This window comes from Aquila chrysaetos, chromosome 22 (genome assembly GCF_900496995.4).
Source record: "Aquila chrysaetos chrysaetos chromosome 22, bAquChr1.4, whole genome shotgun sequence".
NCBI classification, from domain to species: Eukaryota; Metazoa; Chordata; class Aves; order Accipitriformes; family Accipitridae; genus Aquila; species Aquila chrysaetos.
The window spans coordinates 10712716-10726122 of record NC_044025.1 but is presented as its reverse complement, the minus strand read 5'-3'; the positions used below and the strand labels follow the sequence as shown (position 1 = coordinate 10726122).

General features: G+C 41.3%; 1 protein-coding gene across 1 annotated transcript; it reads right to left on the bottom strand.

The window, feature by feature from the left end:
* Positions 1-470: 470 nt before the first annotated feature.
* ATP6V0E1 (ATPase H+ transporting V0 subunit e1) lies at positions 471-12879 on the bottom strand. Its single transcript, XM_029997864.2, has 4 exons — positions 12687-12879; positions 10244-10291; positions 4859-4986; positions 471-2041 (listed from the first exon to the last, which is right to left on the bottom strand). The coding sequence occupies exons 1-3, from the start codon at positions 12788-12790 to the stop codon at positions 4893-4895; spliced, it is 246 nt and encodes an 81-aa protein (XP_029853724.1). The 5' UTR covers positions 12791-12879; the 3' UTR covers positions 471-2041; positions 4859-4892.
* Positions 12880-13407: the final 528 nt, after the last annotated feature.

The following is a 13407-nucleotide window of genomic DNA, read 5'->3' as shown; positions in this document are numbered from 1 at the left end:
CAATCATGCTACTACCTGATATCTGTTTCAGAGAAAATATTAACCATTCAGATAAAGGGAAATTTCTCTATCCAGAAAGCAGCTAAATAAAAATTGAAGTATGGCTTGTTTGTCCAGGCTTTGAATAGCTCTTTACATTAAATTCACCGACAGTGAAACATGCCATGTGAACTCTGTTTTACTTCTCCTGTATCTTCTACAATGAGTGATAGCTTAGAACCTAAAATAGAAAGCTTGTTAAAGAAAGTGATAATACCAATATACTAATACCACTGTTTGTCACTGGACATTTTCTTTTCTGGAGTCTCACTTTAGGGTAAAATGGCAGGCAGATCAATATATTTTAAAAAACTGTCATGCATTCAAAATTGTCAGCGATGTCTTGAACCATTTCTCCTCCCCTCCCCATACTATGTCAACATATCTTATCCTCCACACACACTGTAAAAAAAACAGAACAAACAACAATCTAAGCTTTTATAAGATCATTTGGTTTCCAATTTTCTTAGGAATTATTTGCCACAGACTATACAGCATTATGGTGTACAACTTCTCACATGTTAAAATACAGCTGTCAGTAGTGGGTAACTTGAAAAAATTCACTATTCTAGTCTCAACAGTCGCTATGCTTATTTGTCATAGTGGCCGCATTCTTGTTTCTTTTGCAATTCATACTGTCCAGTTTTCGATCACCGCAAGTTACAGCATTTTGTCAGGATCTCAGGATTTCCTGTACAGTAATGAGTACTATTGCACCGAAAAAGTTAACAGTACTATCCAAAAGGAAAAAAATGAACCGCTCCATTATGTCCTTGTGCATAACAATAAAACACAATAAGGAAAAATTGCAATTTATGTGGACATGATGTAAAGAGGTAAGAAAGTATACATGAAGGCTCCTGTGCATGCAGCAGTATTTATATTCTTTGAAGCTATTCCTTAACAAATGACTTACTAGATTCACTCCCAACTCCATGGACTCAGCTGACATCGAGGAGCCTCAGCAATCTTTCATCTCTGGCCTACATTCTCACGTGCTTTATCAGGTCTGCAATTCCACGTGCAACTGTCAAGTCAGTATAAAACAACTGCTGTATTTTCTGTTCAATTCAAATTGCTTGTTATTATACGTATCCCCCCAAACGGCCAGGGACTGAATCAATCTCCCATCAAAATTACTATTTATGCTTTGTTCAAACTAGTCATGTTATCTCTGTTGCTGAGTCCCCCTAGTATCAGACAACAAGGAGTTCATGGAGAAGCGGCTCTCGAGCCAAGGCATTCACTTCTTCCTGCAGACCTTTCAGCAATTTTAGACTGCAAACTTAGTCCTATTTTAGAACTACCCAAGAGGTCTTGATACAGGCAGCAAGCATGCTCATCTCATCACACTGTATGACTTCATCACAGTTTACCCACATCATCTAAGTTTCCTCAGCTCAACTCTGGCCAACTATTGTCTGATTAAAACCACAGAAAAGCACATCGTAACAGTTAAACATGGCACAAGAGCATTTTGTATAAAGCAGAGGATTAGTTTTATTTCCAGGCATGAGAAATTTAAGACCAAATTTCCCAAGAATACAACTCACTTTAAAAAAATAAATGCCATCAGCATGTGGCACCACTGTTTCTCCTCTCCTCATACAGTTTCATTGCACACATTTTTTTCAAGTGCAGTCAAACACAGAACAGGGGTGAACAGCACAGCAACAGACAACCTAAGACCTGTAAGATATATAGTGTTCCTACGGAGTGAGTAAAATGAACAGGAAAGCTGACTCTACAACCCATAAAAACTTTAGAAATTTTCATCAGATCTGAAATTAACAGACAAAAATTTACAGTACTGAAGAGGAGTATAAATTGCATTAGGCACACTCTTTTAAATGGTATAGTAGGAAAAAATACAGGGCTTTGAAGCCATTTGAAGCACAATAGAAAGGTTAAGGCATTAATGCAGGCTTGGTATCCAACCAACTATGTTAAGGGCATCTTTGGGTCAGTGGAGTTTTTCATCTGCAGGAAATCTCTTCTTTACCTGCAAAGCAAGAGGCAACTTAATTATTCCTTCCCATGGAGACAATTTACTAATCGAAGACCTGGCTGTTAACCACAACTATTTCCATTTCACAAATGCACTGAGAAATGGTCAAGAACTGTAGATAATTCATCTATATGGAGCTTCAAGAATAATCTCTACTTCCTTCCTTTCTTAGCAGTTTCATTTCTGAAGCTACTGCAAGTCCTTTTAGTTACATTCTAAGTTGGTCGAACAACTATTTTACTAGAAAGTCTGCAATGCTGTAACAGCATCCAGTCATCTGGATGATATCCCTTCTTGCACTTGCATGAAGAAAGCTCCTAGTCTGAGAACACAAGACTGTAAATCAACAAATTTAAGGAGAAAAGGTGGCGTTAGATCACTTAAAAATTAGATTGCTTAAGTTAGATTGCTTAAAAGAGGCTACAGCCTCTTTACCATAGCTACAGAAGTTTTCATGCTCTTACATACTGCCATCCAAGCCATTAACTTGATTATACAGACAAGTCATCTGATACATCATCATCACTTGGAGAGATACTGACCGAAAATAAAGACCAAACTTCTGTAATTTGGCATGGATCAATCAAGTCAGCATCTGTAGAAGCTCTTCATTAGAATGCAGTAGCTTTCTGTGTGCCCGCTCCGTTGGTCAAGTAAAATGGGTTTGCTTAGACTATCCTCATTTTTAAATAAGATCTCTCCACTCTGGGAGTTAGCATTTCATTCTCTACTTTAACTCTTTGCATTGTCCGTACTAATCCATCCAAAACTCAACTGAAAGAGAAATGGGAGGCTGTAAAAAGTATAGTATATGCACCTTGAGTGCTGGAAAAGCACATCTTAAAAGCCAAAAATAACTGGTCAAACAAGAAACGGTAGCTATATTTATGGAATTCCATGCAGTGCCAGAGATATAACCCAACTCTTTCAGATGGAATCTAATTCACAGCTCCTATCTAGTGAGAAACTCAACAGGGGGCTCTGAGTGCAGAGGCACACAGCAGCAAAAGACAGGACACTGAAGCTTGATCAAGGTAGCCACCTCCTTGCTGCTCAGCTAATTCAACACTACAAGAGTAATTCAAACAAGATCATTGAGAATAGAATGTCCTGTTAATAGCACATTTCTAGCAAGAAAGCACATAATATTTAACCATGATATTTGTGATTATATGCTTCTACTTTTTTAAAGCATTCTTTTTCACAAAGACAAGAACCTTCATTTTATTCCAAAATCAAGCCAATGAAATCAGATATATCAAAGGTTAAAACAAACTGCTCCATGTAACACAACAGCATGTGCTATATAGGTCTCATTCTCCATTAATAAGTTTAAAAATGACAGCTCCTTGCATAAACTTTCTGGCCATCCTAGAATACATTAGTTCCCTCTCCTCCTTGGTACAAATTTACCTCCAGTCCTCTGGAAAATCCTTCACTGAAAGGGAAGGGGAAAGCCCTGATTCTTTTAACAGGTGCCTAGAGTCCAAAAGTTGTATCTCCATTTTTTTTCAGTGCTGGTTGCAACACACAGACCATTTATCAGTCAGAAGGAAGCCCAATTTTTATATCCAAGGCATCCACTTATCCAGATAACTACGTTTCAGTTTCAGATTCTAGGCAACTGAATTATCCTTTGAGATTCAGGGATCTGTATGCCCATTACCAGAATACACTGGTCTCTGTTTTAGCTAACTAATTATGTGTTAACACATGAGCAGTGAAAATGCTCCTAGGAAATTCAGCTTGACTGACTTAGCTAATTACAGGCCTCTACTTGAAGCAGGGCCAAGTCTACCTTTAGCTTCTGCTTGCTGCTTAAAAGAGAAGCTACAGACATATACACATGCCACAGTCTGACAACACCACAGTTCAGATGAAGCCTACTTTGAAGCAGTGGAGCTTTGCTTCAGGGTAAATGTTCAGCATGCTTTACAGACAGCATTTAACTGAGCTATAACATCAACTGTCATCTGTCTGCTGCTATTGGACTTCCATAAACAGAAGTTAAAGTAATAACATCAAGGGGCTAGGCAGTTAAACCTAAAAGGACAGAAAAAACAGGTAAAAAACTAAGTGTATCTAATTATTCAGTTACCAGCATGAAAAACTAAAATCACAGGGTATCCTTCATTTGAACCTTCAACTCCAAATGCTGCCGAAATCTGAAGTCATCATGGTACTTTTAGTACAAGACTTTGTATTTTTGCTGGTCATGTCAGAAAGCATGCCCAAGAACTGTAACAACAGCATTCCAATAGCACTACCCAGATAGCAACCACCAGGCTCATCTATGATTAAAGTTGCACACAGGCTATCATTAAAAAAAACCCAAAACATTCATCTATAAGCTTGGCATTAGTGCTATAACATTGACAGGATAAAGAACCATTCTAACTGCAGTTCTCACTCCGAGTTCCCAGATGAATGAGGGCAACTGTACATTGCCTTGGAAATCAGGACAGGTCTTGGATGAAATGGTAGTAGTAGGCTTGAAGAGAGGTTCAACAATTGTTAAAGGTTAGGAAATCCACTTATGCTAGCTATTAAAAGATACCCCAGCCCAATTATTTTTTTTTGTAGGAAGAAGAAATGTACTGTTCTCCTTACAAACCCCTGCTTACTGAACACGGCACCATGACATGATAGCAGAGAAAAAATAACTGTACAAGAATTAAGTCCAAGCTTTTCACAGTATCCAGTCAAGATTAACATCCAAAATAAGTTTTGTTGCAGCCTACAGAAAGTACTGTTCAATTTCTCCTGAAGCTTTAACATGCCAAATATATTAATAAATCTGATCATACTCACCTAGTCAATAAATTGCAGCAGAGGACAGACATCCTTAAGGCCAGTGAGATTTAAGATACCAGATTGTTTCATTGCTTAACTGTGGCCCAAAGAGAGGGTTGAGTTGAGCCAGAATCGCAATCAGCCAACTGCAAGACAACCCCCCCAACCCAAAAGAGAGAACATCAGCCAAATTACTAAGCTTATGATAATGGAAAGGCTTGTCCACAAGTACTATCAGGAAAAAAAAAAAAAAAAAAAAAGGACAGTTTTCAGGAAGGTCTAATATCAAATCAAAATTTTACTCAAGCTCATACACAAAGACAATGAAGCAATGAAGATCTGGTACCAAATCGTTCTGCAACTGAAACAATAAATTGTCCTGTTCAAATTAAAGCAACACAAACCCACCTGACAGCATTTCTCTCGTACTTTTCCTTTGACAGGAAAAGTGTTTTGAGACATATGGAACTTGGGTATTTGTGGGCTCTGAAGACAGAAACATAAGAGAGACCGACCTTTTCTCGGTGCCTTTGAAGCATCCTTTAAACAAAAACTCTGAGAAACATACTTTCTCTCATTTGCTCTTATTTTCAGTGTATGACAACCTACCCTTGCAGACATGGTATATTTTTCATCAGAGACTGAACAAAAGTGAATTTAAACCTGGCACAGAGGTCAAGAAACAGGAACCTGAAGCAAAAAGGTACAATGCTACAGGAACACACATACACAAAAAAAATTAAAAAACCCACAACAACAAAACCAATACAACGACAAACCCCAGATCATCAGCAACAGCAGCCTTGTCATCAGAGCAGTTCATAAACTAACACTGCAGAAGCCATAGCCATAACCGAGAACAAGAGGAATGTAGTTTGTGGAAAATATCCAGGAAAGCTAAACAGAAATAAATATTCCACTGTTAAAAGATGTATTTGTTTTGTAAATATTACAAGAGTCAGAAAAAGCAATGGATGCTTCCATGGATTTAAATCTATGTTAAATACTAACTATTTAAACACATTTAGTGAACACACTGGCTCATCTGTCTGCTATTTCCAGAATGCTTTGTAAGGAGGAGAAAAAGCAGAGCAGCTTTGTAATGGGAGCTGCCGCAAATGTATCAGAGTGCTTAGGCAGTCATGGAAAATTCCACTCAAACCTTGATGCTTTGACCAACAAACGAAGTGCAGGTCTGCTGTAAAATGGCTAGAAGAGCCAGGGGCAAAAGACGTGGGCCAGACTTAAAGAAAACACATCAATCCTCTTAAAATTTACAAATATTTATTTTCAATGCCACTTTCAGTTTTGCACAAAGTAGGACTCTAGTTAAAACGACATGCTGAGCCTGCAGCAGTCTATCAGTCATGCAAGCCTTGAAATACATAGCAGGCTCTACAAAACAATTAAAACATCAGCAAGACACCACTGAGAGAAGAGCCAACAACCTTTAGGTTGACATGTTTCTACTTTGCTATCCACAGTGATGATAACGTATTTTGAAATCATGTTAATCATTATGTTAAATTTACTTAAGGGAAAAGCAAATTAGCTCTTAAAAATACCACAGAATTTATTTTGCAAGGGTTAATTTTCAGATACAAAAGACAGATAGAAGGGGTGCCAGAGCACTGTACCATCTGCCTTTAGCATCCTGAACTAACAGAAGTGGGAGGAGGGTAGGAACACTAAAAGCCTGTTAAAGCACGTTATTCTCTTTCTCACTGTACAGAAGGAAGGAACTCCATGCACAAATATCTCACCTCTCTATGCTTCCTAAGTTCAGACCCAGCATGGCTGTGAATTAAATGAGCTGGAAGCACATTCAAAATATTGACATGTCCCAGCTGTATAACCATGCTTTAGGCAAGCACTGTGCAGTTTTCAAAAGCTATTTGTTGGGACCATGCTGGATACCCAAGCTCCGAGCCATAGTGGCATTACAGGTCAATAGTATATTCCTCCTCCCTGCTCTGCTAGGGCCCAATAATTTATAGTAGTAGCTAGGCACTGAACTCTACAACTCCCTTGCATTCAAGGTAAGTCATAAAAAAGCTTTTCCCACGTTTCGCTTAAGCGATGCTGCTTTATACAATAACCTATCATGACAACGCAAAACAAAACACAGCATTCAAAGTTAAACAAAGCAGGCCTCTGTACCCAATGTGTAATGTTCTAGGGTTGCTAAAATCAGGTATGGCATTCGAGCCACCCACAGGTCCTTAAATTCTACAAGATACCACTTAAAACAGTTAGTGTTAATTACCCAGCTCAGACAAGGAAACTGAAGTCCCTTATGTTCTACCAGAAAGATTTTTAAAAGGTCCTTCTACCATAACTGCCATCTGTCTATGCTGCATATTACAAATTAAGGTCCTGCTATCTCTGTTTAAATGTCAATTTGGGCAACCGTATTTTAATCCTTTTAGAATCAGTAGCAAATAATACCATTTTTCAAGCACCCTGTCCTCTGTTAGTAGAGTATCATGGTACTGTTTCAGGAACTGCTTTGTAAATAGCAAAATAGATTTAGACTTTGACAGTTCCTTACAACATGGTGTAACCTATAATTTCTGCAGCAGTAACTCCTTATGCTTTGCCTTATATTTTACCAGGTTCCTGAAGCTCATGTATTCTCCTTCAAAAGGCTGCTGGGTACAATATCTGTACACAAATTATGCACTTACCCATGCAAAAGTTTTCTATAGAACAACCAAATTAACACCATGTGATCAATATGGTTATTCAAAATGATTACTGTTAAATCTAAACACAGAAGAAACAGCTTTAAGTTGAAATGCGATCGACTTCAAATTTAGTTAGCACAAATAGAGTTTGATGCAAATTTATTTGCCCATCAAGTGGTGTTTAATGAAGATAGGAAATAGTTTTTTCCCTATTTTCAACTGGAAAGGTAACTCAAAGAAAGTAGGTCTAGCAGAGTTCTAAACAACTCCACAAAGCAGTAGATAACAGCACCAGCCACCTACTAAGGATGCGCAAATACAGAAGACCATACCTGGGACAACGCAAGTTATTTTAACCCTAACACATACAATGAAGAATCCTCAGAAACCATTCTTTTGCAATTCCTTCAAGACTGCGATGAAAAATTAGTCTCTTTCTTTAGTCACCGAAACCAAGGTCTGAAATTTTTTGAATGCCTCCCCCCAAAAAAGAAAAAGGATATGGGAAGAACAAACTTACATACAGACTAGATGATCTTTCAAGGTCCTTTCCAACCAGGGCTGTTCTATGATTTTATACAGAATTCACAGGGGGTGGTGGGGAAAGACTGTGTTATGAGGCAAGTTCTATCTTGGAACATGAGGAGAAAAATCTGCTTTTTATCATATTCTGGCAAGCAGAGACTATATATGTAGTTTGTGTAGTTGGGTATAACTAGTGATGGTTTAGAACATAGTAATGTTTTGCTGCTTCTTTTTTCAAGGTATAATTGGAGAAAGCCAAACGGAATACAGAAAACAAGTTAGAGCCCACAAGATTACAAAAGAACCCCCTCATTGGACATGCAAGAACAGATTATAAATCATGTTAATGACACAAGATTTATAACAGGTCTGTTTCAGTACAAAAATCACTAAACTTACAAGTAAAATACCACTGTACATTTGAAGAGTTCACAGCATTCAAAGTTAAGAAATTCTACAACAAATACATTCCACATCATAATCCAGGGGTTTCTGCAGATGCCACATGGCCTCAACTTAAAGGAAACTGTCCTTCTTCAAACAACACAGAAAACAAACCCTAAACTTCAAGGATTTTAGAAAAGTAGGACATTATTTCTGTTAAAATACAGAGTAGGAAGAACTTAAGTGAGAACTTTAAACAAAAACAAAACACTGCTGCCTGTCCCCCAAAAAACCCAACAAACCCCAAACAAACGCACAAATTACTGTAACCTGAACACAATAACCTAGTGAAAGTGAGCATCCAGTTGCCCATTTTCAGCCAAGCATTTGGGACCTACCATGAGCCTGGGCTGCTACATACTTTATGTGCAGGCAAGGAGGCCTTCACAGCACTGAGATTCCCAAATTTCAATCCCAAATTCAAGTTGCTGGCACTACAAAGCTCAAGTTTCTACATCTGCTCAGCAAAACTGTAATTTAAAAAACTGTCACAGAACCAAGTTTGCTGTACTTTTACAATTATTCAGAAGAGTTATTTCTTAAGACTTCACATGTCAAATACTCCAAATTAAAAAAAAAAAAAAAAAAAAAAAAAGGCGCCTCACCTGTATAAAACCTGAATATCGCATTATTAAACTAAATCAAACTTGCATAAGCCTGCACCACAGGCCAACCCAACACGGAACCAAACAGGCCTCTCCTGGAACATGCCGACACTGATAACATGGCTTTTGGCTGCCAGTACTTCAGAATGAGTCTTGAGATTAGAGATGCGTTTCTCTAAATATTCATGTTAAGCTCCTTAGAGTAGCATAAATAATGCCTAAATACTTCAGGAAAGTACAAATACTACTCAGGTTCAAGTGGAACTCTGAATAATGATTTTATTACTAGTTAACGCTAAAGATCTAACCAGCCTTTTACCATTTACTCTCTGTAACAAATTCTTTCAAAGTTATTTCTGCATAGCACTTTTTTGACTAAGATCAGTCTCTAATGTCTTAAAAGATAAATGCTTTCTCTTGTGGACTCCAGCTACAGCTGGCTTACCTCTTGACAAAAGAACAGATATGAGGAATTCCTCAACAAGTTATTTTGTTATTTTTACCAATTCTCTAACAGAAGAGAGGCAGCCTCAAATATCATGTGCATCTAAACAGAAACAGTCTTTATATATTAAAGCATCACAACTTTGTCAGAAAAATTATTTGTCATACATATAAAAATCCCCAAGTGTAAGTTTTTCCACCCACTGCCCTGCCAGATTTCAGGAATATATTCAACCAAACTAAGTAAAGCAAAACTTATCAGTAGGTTTAAATTAGCATCACCTTAAAAAATAAATGTAAGGTATAAAGAATGAAAAAGGCAGAAAGTCATTGCTCTACTGTGAATCAGAAAAATTCTAGAATTGACAAACTGCCATTATACTTGTGAGCGAATAAGCCAATGAAATGGAAAAGAGTAATATAAAGTCAATGCAGAGCGCTATTCAACAGTTAACGTCAGAGGACAACAAGAGGAATTCAGGTTTAATTCAATATCTTCCAATGGGAAAATGTTTTCTTCAGCATGTTGAAGGTCTTTAGAACTAAGAATTCTAAGAGCTGTCAAAGAACACCTTGTCTAAAGCTCTGTAACACATTTGAAAAGCTTCTTCCTAAATGTTTTGAGGATATAAAAAAGGAACTTTTGATTACATCAGAACTGTGTCTTGATTAAGAGGCAAGACATTATTTATACTTACAACAGGTAGCAGCAAACAGCACATGTCACCAGCATTGTGTTGATAACACTGCAAAAAGGAAGGAGAGAAGAAGCTGATTAGTTGTCATGTTATGACTGACCACAAGATACATCGGAAAAAAAAACAAACCAGCAAACAAGAACAAGTTCAACTTTGATCATATGGAAGGTGACTCAACATGAGTGTTCTAACTTCTTCCAGCTGAGTAACTTGCAGAGGCACAGCTAAGACTCTGCAAAAGAACTGACACAGCTCTGGCAAACAGAAGTATACAGCTGTATTTAAAATAAAATAAAAATCACTCCGAAGAGGAGCAAAATCTTATGCAGTCAGTGTCCTTGCTCCATTTCACAGTCACGTGTACCAGCAAGTTAGTAAACTACTGAAGTTGGATATTGTAATGCTAACAGTAAACAATAAACATTTTCTCCATTTGCAAAATTCTGCTTACAGAAAAATTAAGTATCAAAATATGTATTTTAATTTCATATCATGAATGAGGGTTTTGCAAACTGAATACAAAATAAAATCTCAAAGCCACATGAAATTATCTTTAGGATAAGATTTTCCTTTCTTGCTGAAAGAAAACTGTGTCAGAAACCATAGTTAAGCTGATAAGAAGCAAGAACCAAGCAGCTCTTGAAATTGAAAATGGTAAAACCACAGCTATACACACATATGATTTTGAAGTGGGAGGAAAAGAAATGGGATTTTCTAACAGTGGGTGATCTATGCAGCTCATGGAACTCAGTAGCAAAGTGGAGGGTTTTCTTTCCTTTTTGCTTTATAAAAAGGGAAATTCCCTCTATGTATTCCACCCCCCCCCCAAACCAAGTAACAAAAAACTCATGTTAGCTCATTAACTTCCAACCATTTTGTGACATGGATAACATTCAGTATTTTTCATCTATTTATACACATCCACCTTGTCAACTTTCAAACGAATGCTATAAAGCTAACATAGCCTGAATTAAGCTTCAGGAACCCCTCCTTTCCAAGGAGTCCCAGAGTCATTGTTTGGGAGTTTTAACCTAGGAAATGTGAATTCTTAGGTCAGTTAAAGTTTGCATTGATTTCTTTTGTTAGAAGAAGAACCACCCTATTCAGAAACAGGCTTTGGGCAGAGTTTTTTTTGTTTGTTTTGGGTTTTTTTTAAATTATTTTATTTAAGAAGATGAGAAGTTAACAGACTATGCAGTGTTTCTATAGCATGTCTATAGAATCAGAACACAGCAGTGCTCTACTCATATTTGTTAATCATATTTTTGAATAACGACAGAACATCTGTTGGTGACCCACATACTTCCCACATACTTTAAGGAGATGCCCGGAAGACATATTTCCAAGGTATTTCTGAGGACAAGTTTTCAGGCACAACACACACTTCAGGTTTGAAATCGAGGCAGTAAATAGCAGAGCTAAATGCAACTTGAGGAAAATTCCTCCAAGTTCAGATAAACAACTAAGAGAAAAGACAGTTGGTACCTGTGGAGTAGAGGGGATGTCAGAGAGAGGAAGAGAGATTAAGAAGTCATTATCTCCTAGGGAAAAGAGAAAGACAAACACTTGTCTACTTTTCAATCAGAGCAGCTAGGATCACTGCAGGAAAAATGTCTCTGCTTAGACGCCCTGCTTTTGTCCTCAGGCCACCACAGCTACAAGGCCACCAAGCACAGAATGGAGATCTACTACAGCGACTTTTTCAGTCTCATCCAGCGTGAGACTAGAGGACAGTGGAATAAGCTAGAAGAGGTCAAGTAAGAAAAGAAAGAGGGAGTTATTCCTCAAACACCATCGAACTGAACAACAGACCTCCTTGCCACAGGACGCAGCGTATGCAGGCGTTTACAGGGCTGGAGGGGAAAACTCAAATCCGTGACGGACTATTAAGGCACGGAGACACCGCCTCTGGCCTCCGGCCCCACGCTCGGGAAGCCTGGCAGGCCTTCGCTCCGGCCTTCCGCCGCTAGCGGCATCTCGGCTGGCACAGGCGCCTGGGCCCGGGCCCGCCCGCCCTCCGCGCTGCGCCAGTACGGCGACGAGGAACCCGCAGGACTACTGCGGCAGGAGGCGGCGGCTCCGGGCCCGGCGGGGCGGCGAGCAGGGCAGATACGGCGCTGCAGGGCGCCGCGGCGGCCGCCGGGCCTCGACGGCGGGGGTAAAGGGGAACTCGAGAGAGCCGGAGCCGCAAGGCCGCTGCCGCCCGGCAGGCCCGCAAGGGCACGGCCCGCCTCCGCCAGGCCGCCGCCGCCTCGGGGCGCCGGGCCCGCCTCCGCCAGGCCGCCGCCGCCTCGGGGCGCCGGGCCCGCCTCCGCCGGGGGCCTCCTCACACCTCCCCGCCATGCCCGAGGGGGATGGGAAGGGAAGCGAACGGGCCCGCCGCCCGCCTCAGAGCGGCCCCGGCCTCCCGCCGCGCCGCGCCGCCCCTCCCCCGGTCACTCACCCGCGGTTAGGCCCCTTGGGTACGAGCCACGGCAGGACGCCGCCGACCACCCCCCAGAAAACGCTCATGACGATGATGGGCACCGTGAGGCCACCGTACGCCATGGCCGGGCTGGCGGGGGCGGCGGCGGAGGGAAGCTGCTCGGTCCGACCCGGCGCGGCGCCTCCCCTCCCCTCCCCTTCCTCACGGCCGGCCGCGGCGCCCCGCCCCGCCGCCTCCGCCAATCAGCGCCCGCCACGTCACCGCAGCCCGGCGGGCGGTGGCGCACCTGGCAGCGCGACGGGCGCCAGCCCATGGCCCCGCCCCGCCCCGCGCTCGGCGCTGCCGGCGGCGGGAGCCCGCGCTGCGGGGCCGGCTCCTGACTGAGCCCGGCGCCGGCGGGGAACGGCGGGGCGAAGGGACAGGCCTCGGGGGCCAGGGCTGCGTCCGAGCTCCTCGAAAAGCTGGGAAGGGGGAGGACGCTCCGGCAGGAGAGCCTGCCGGGCCGAAAGGCCCCCGCGCACCAGCGAGCCCCAAGACATTCCCTGAAACTGCGACGCAAGGGCAAGAAAAACCGAAGAAAAATCTTAAGTCAGCGAACCGCGAGGGGTAAAACCGCGGGACCTACACACAAGAAGCGACGTTCAAAGCTCGCCTTCGCATTAATGCCTATGAATGACTTCAAAAGTGCAAATGCCATTTTCCCTGATTCCCAGCACCCCCTTTGTCAGCTCGCAGCGCT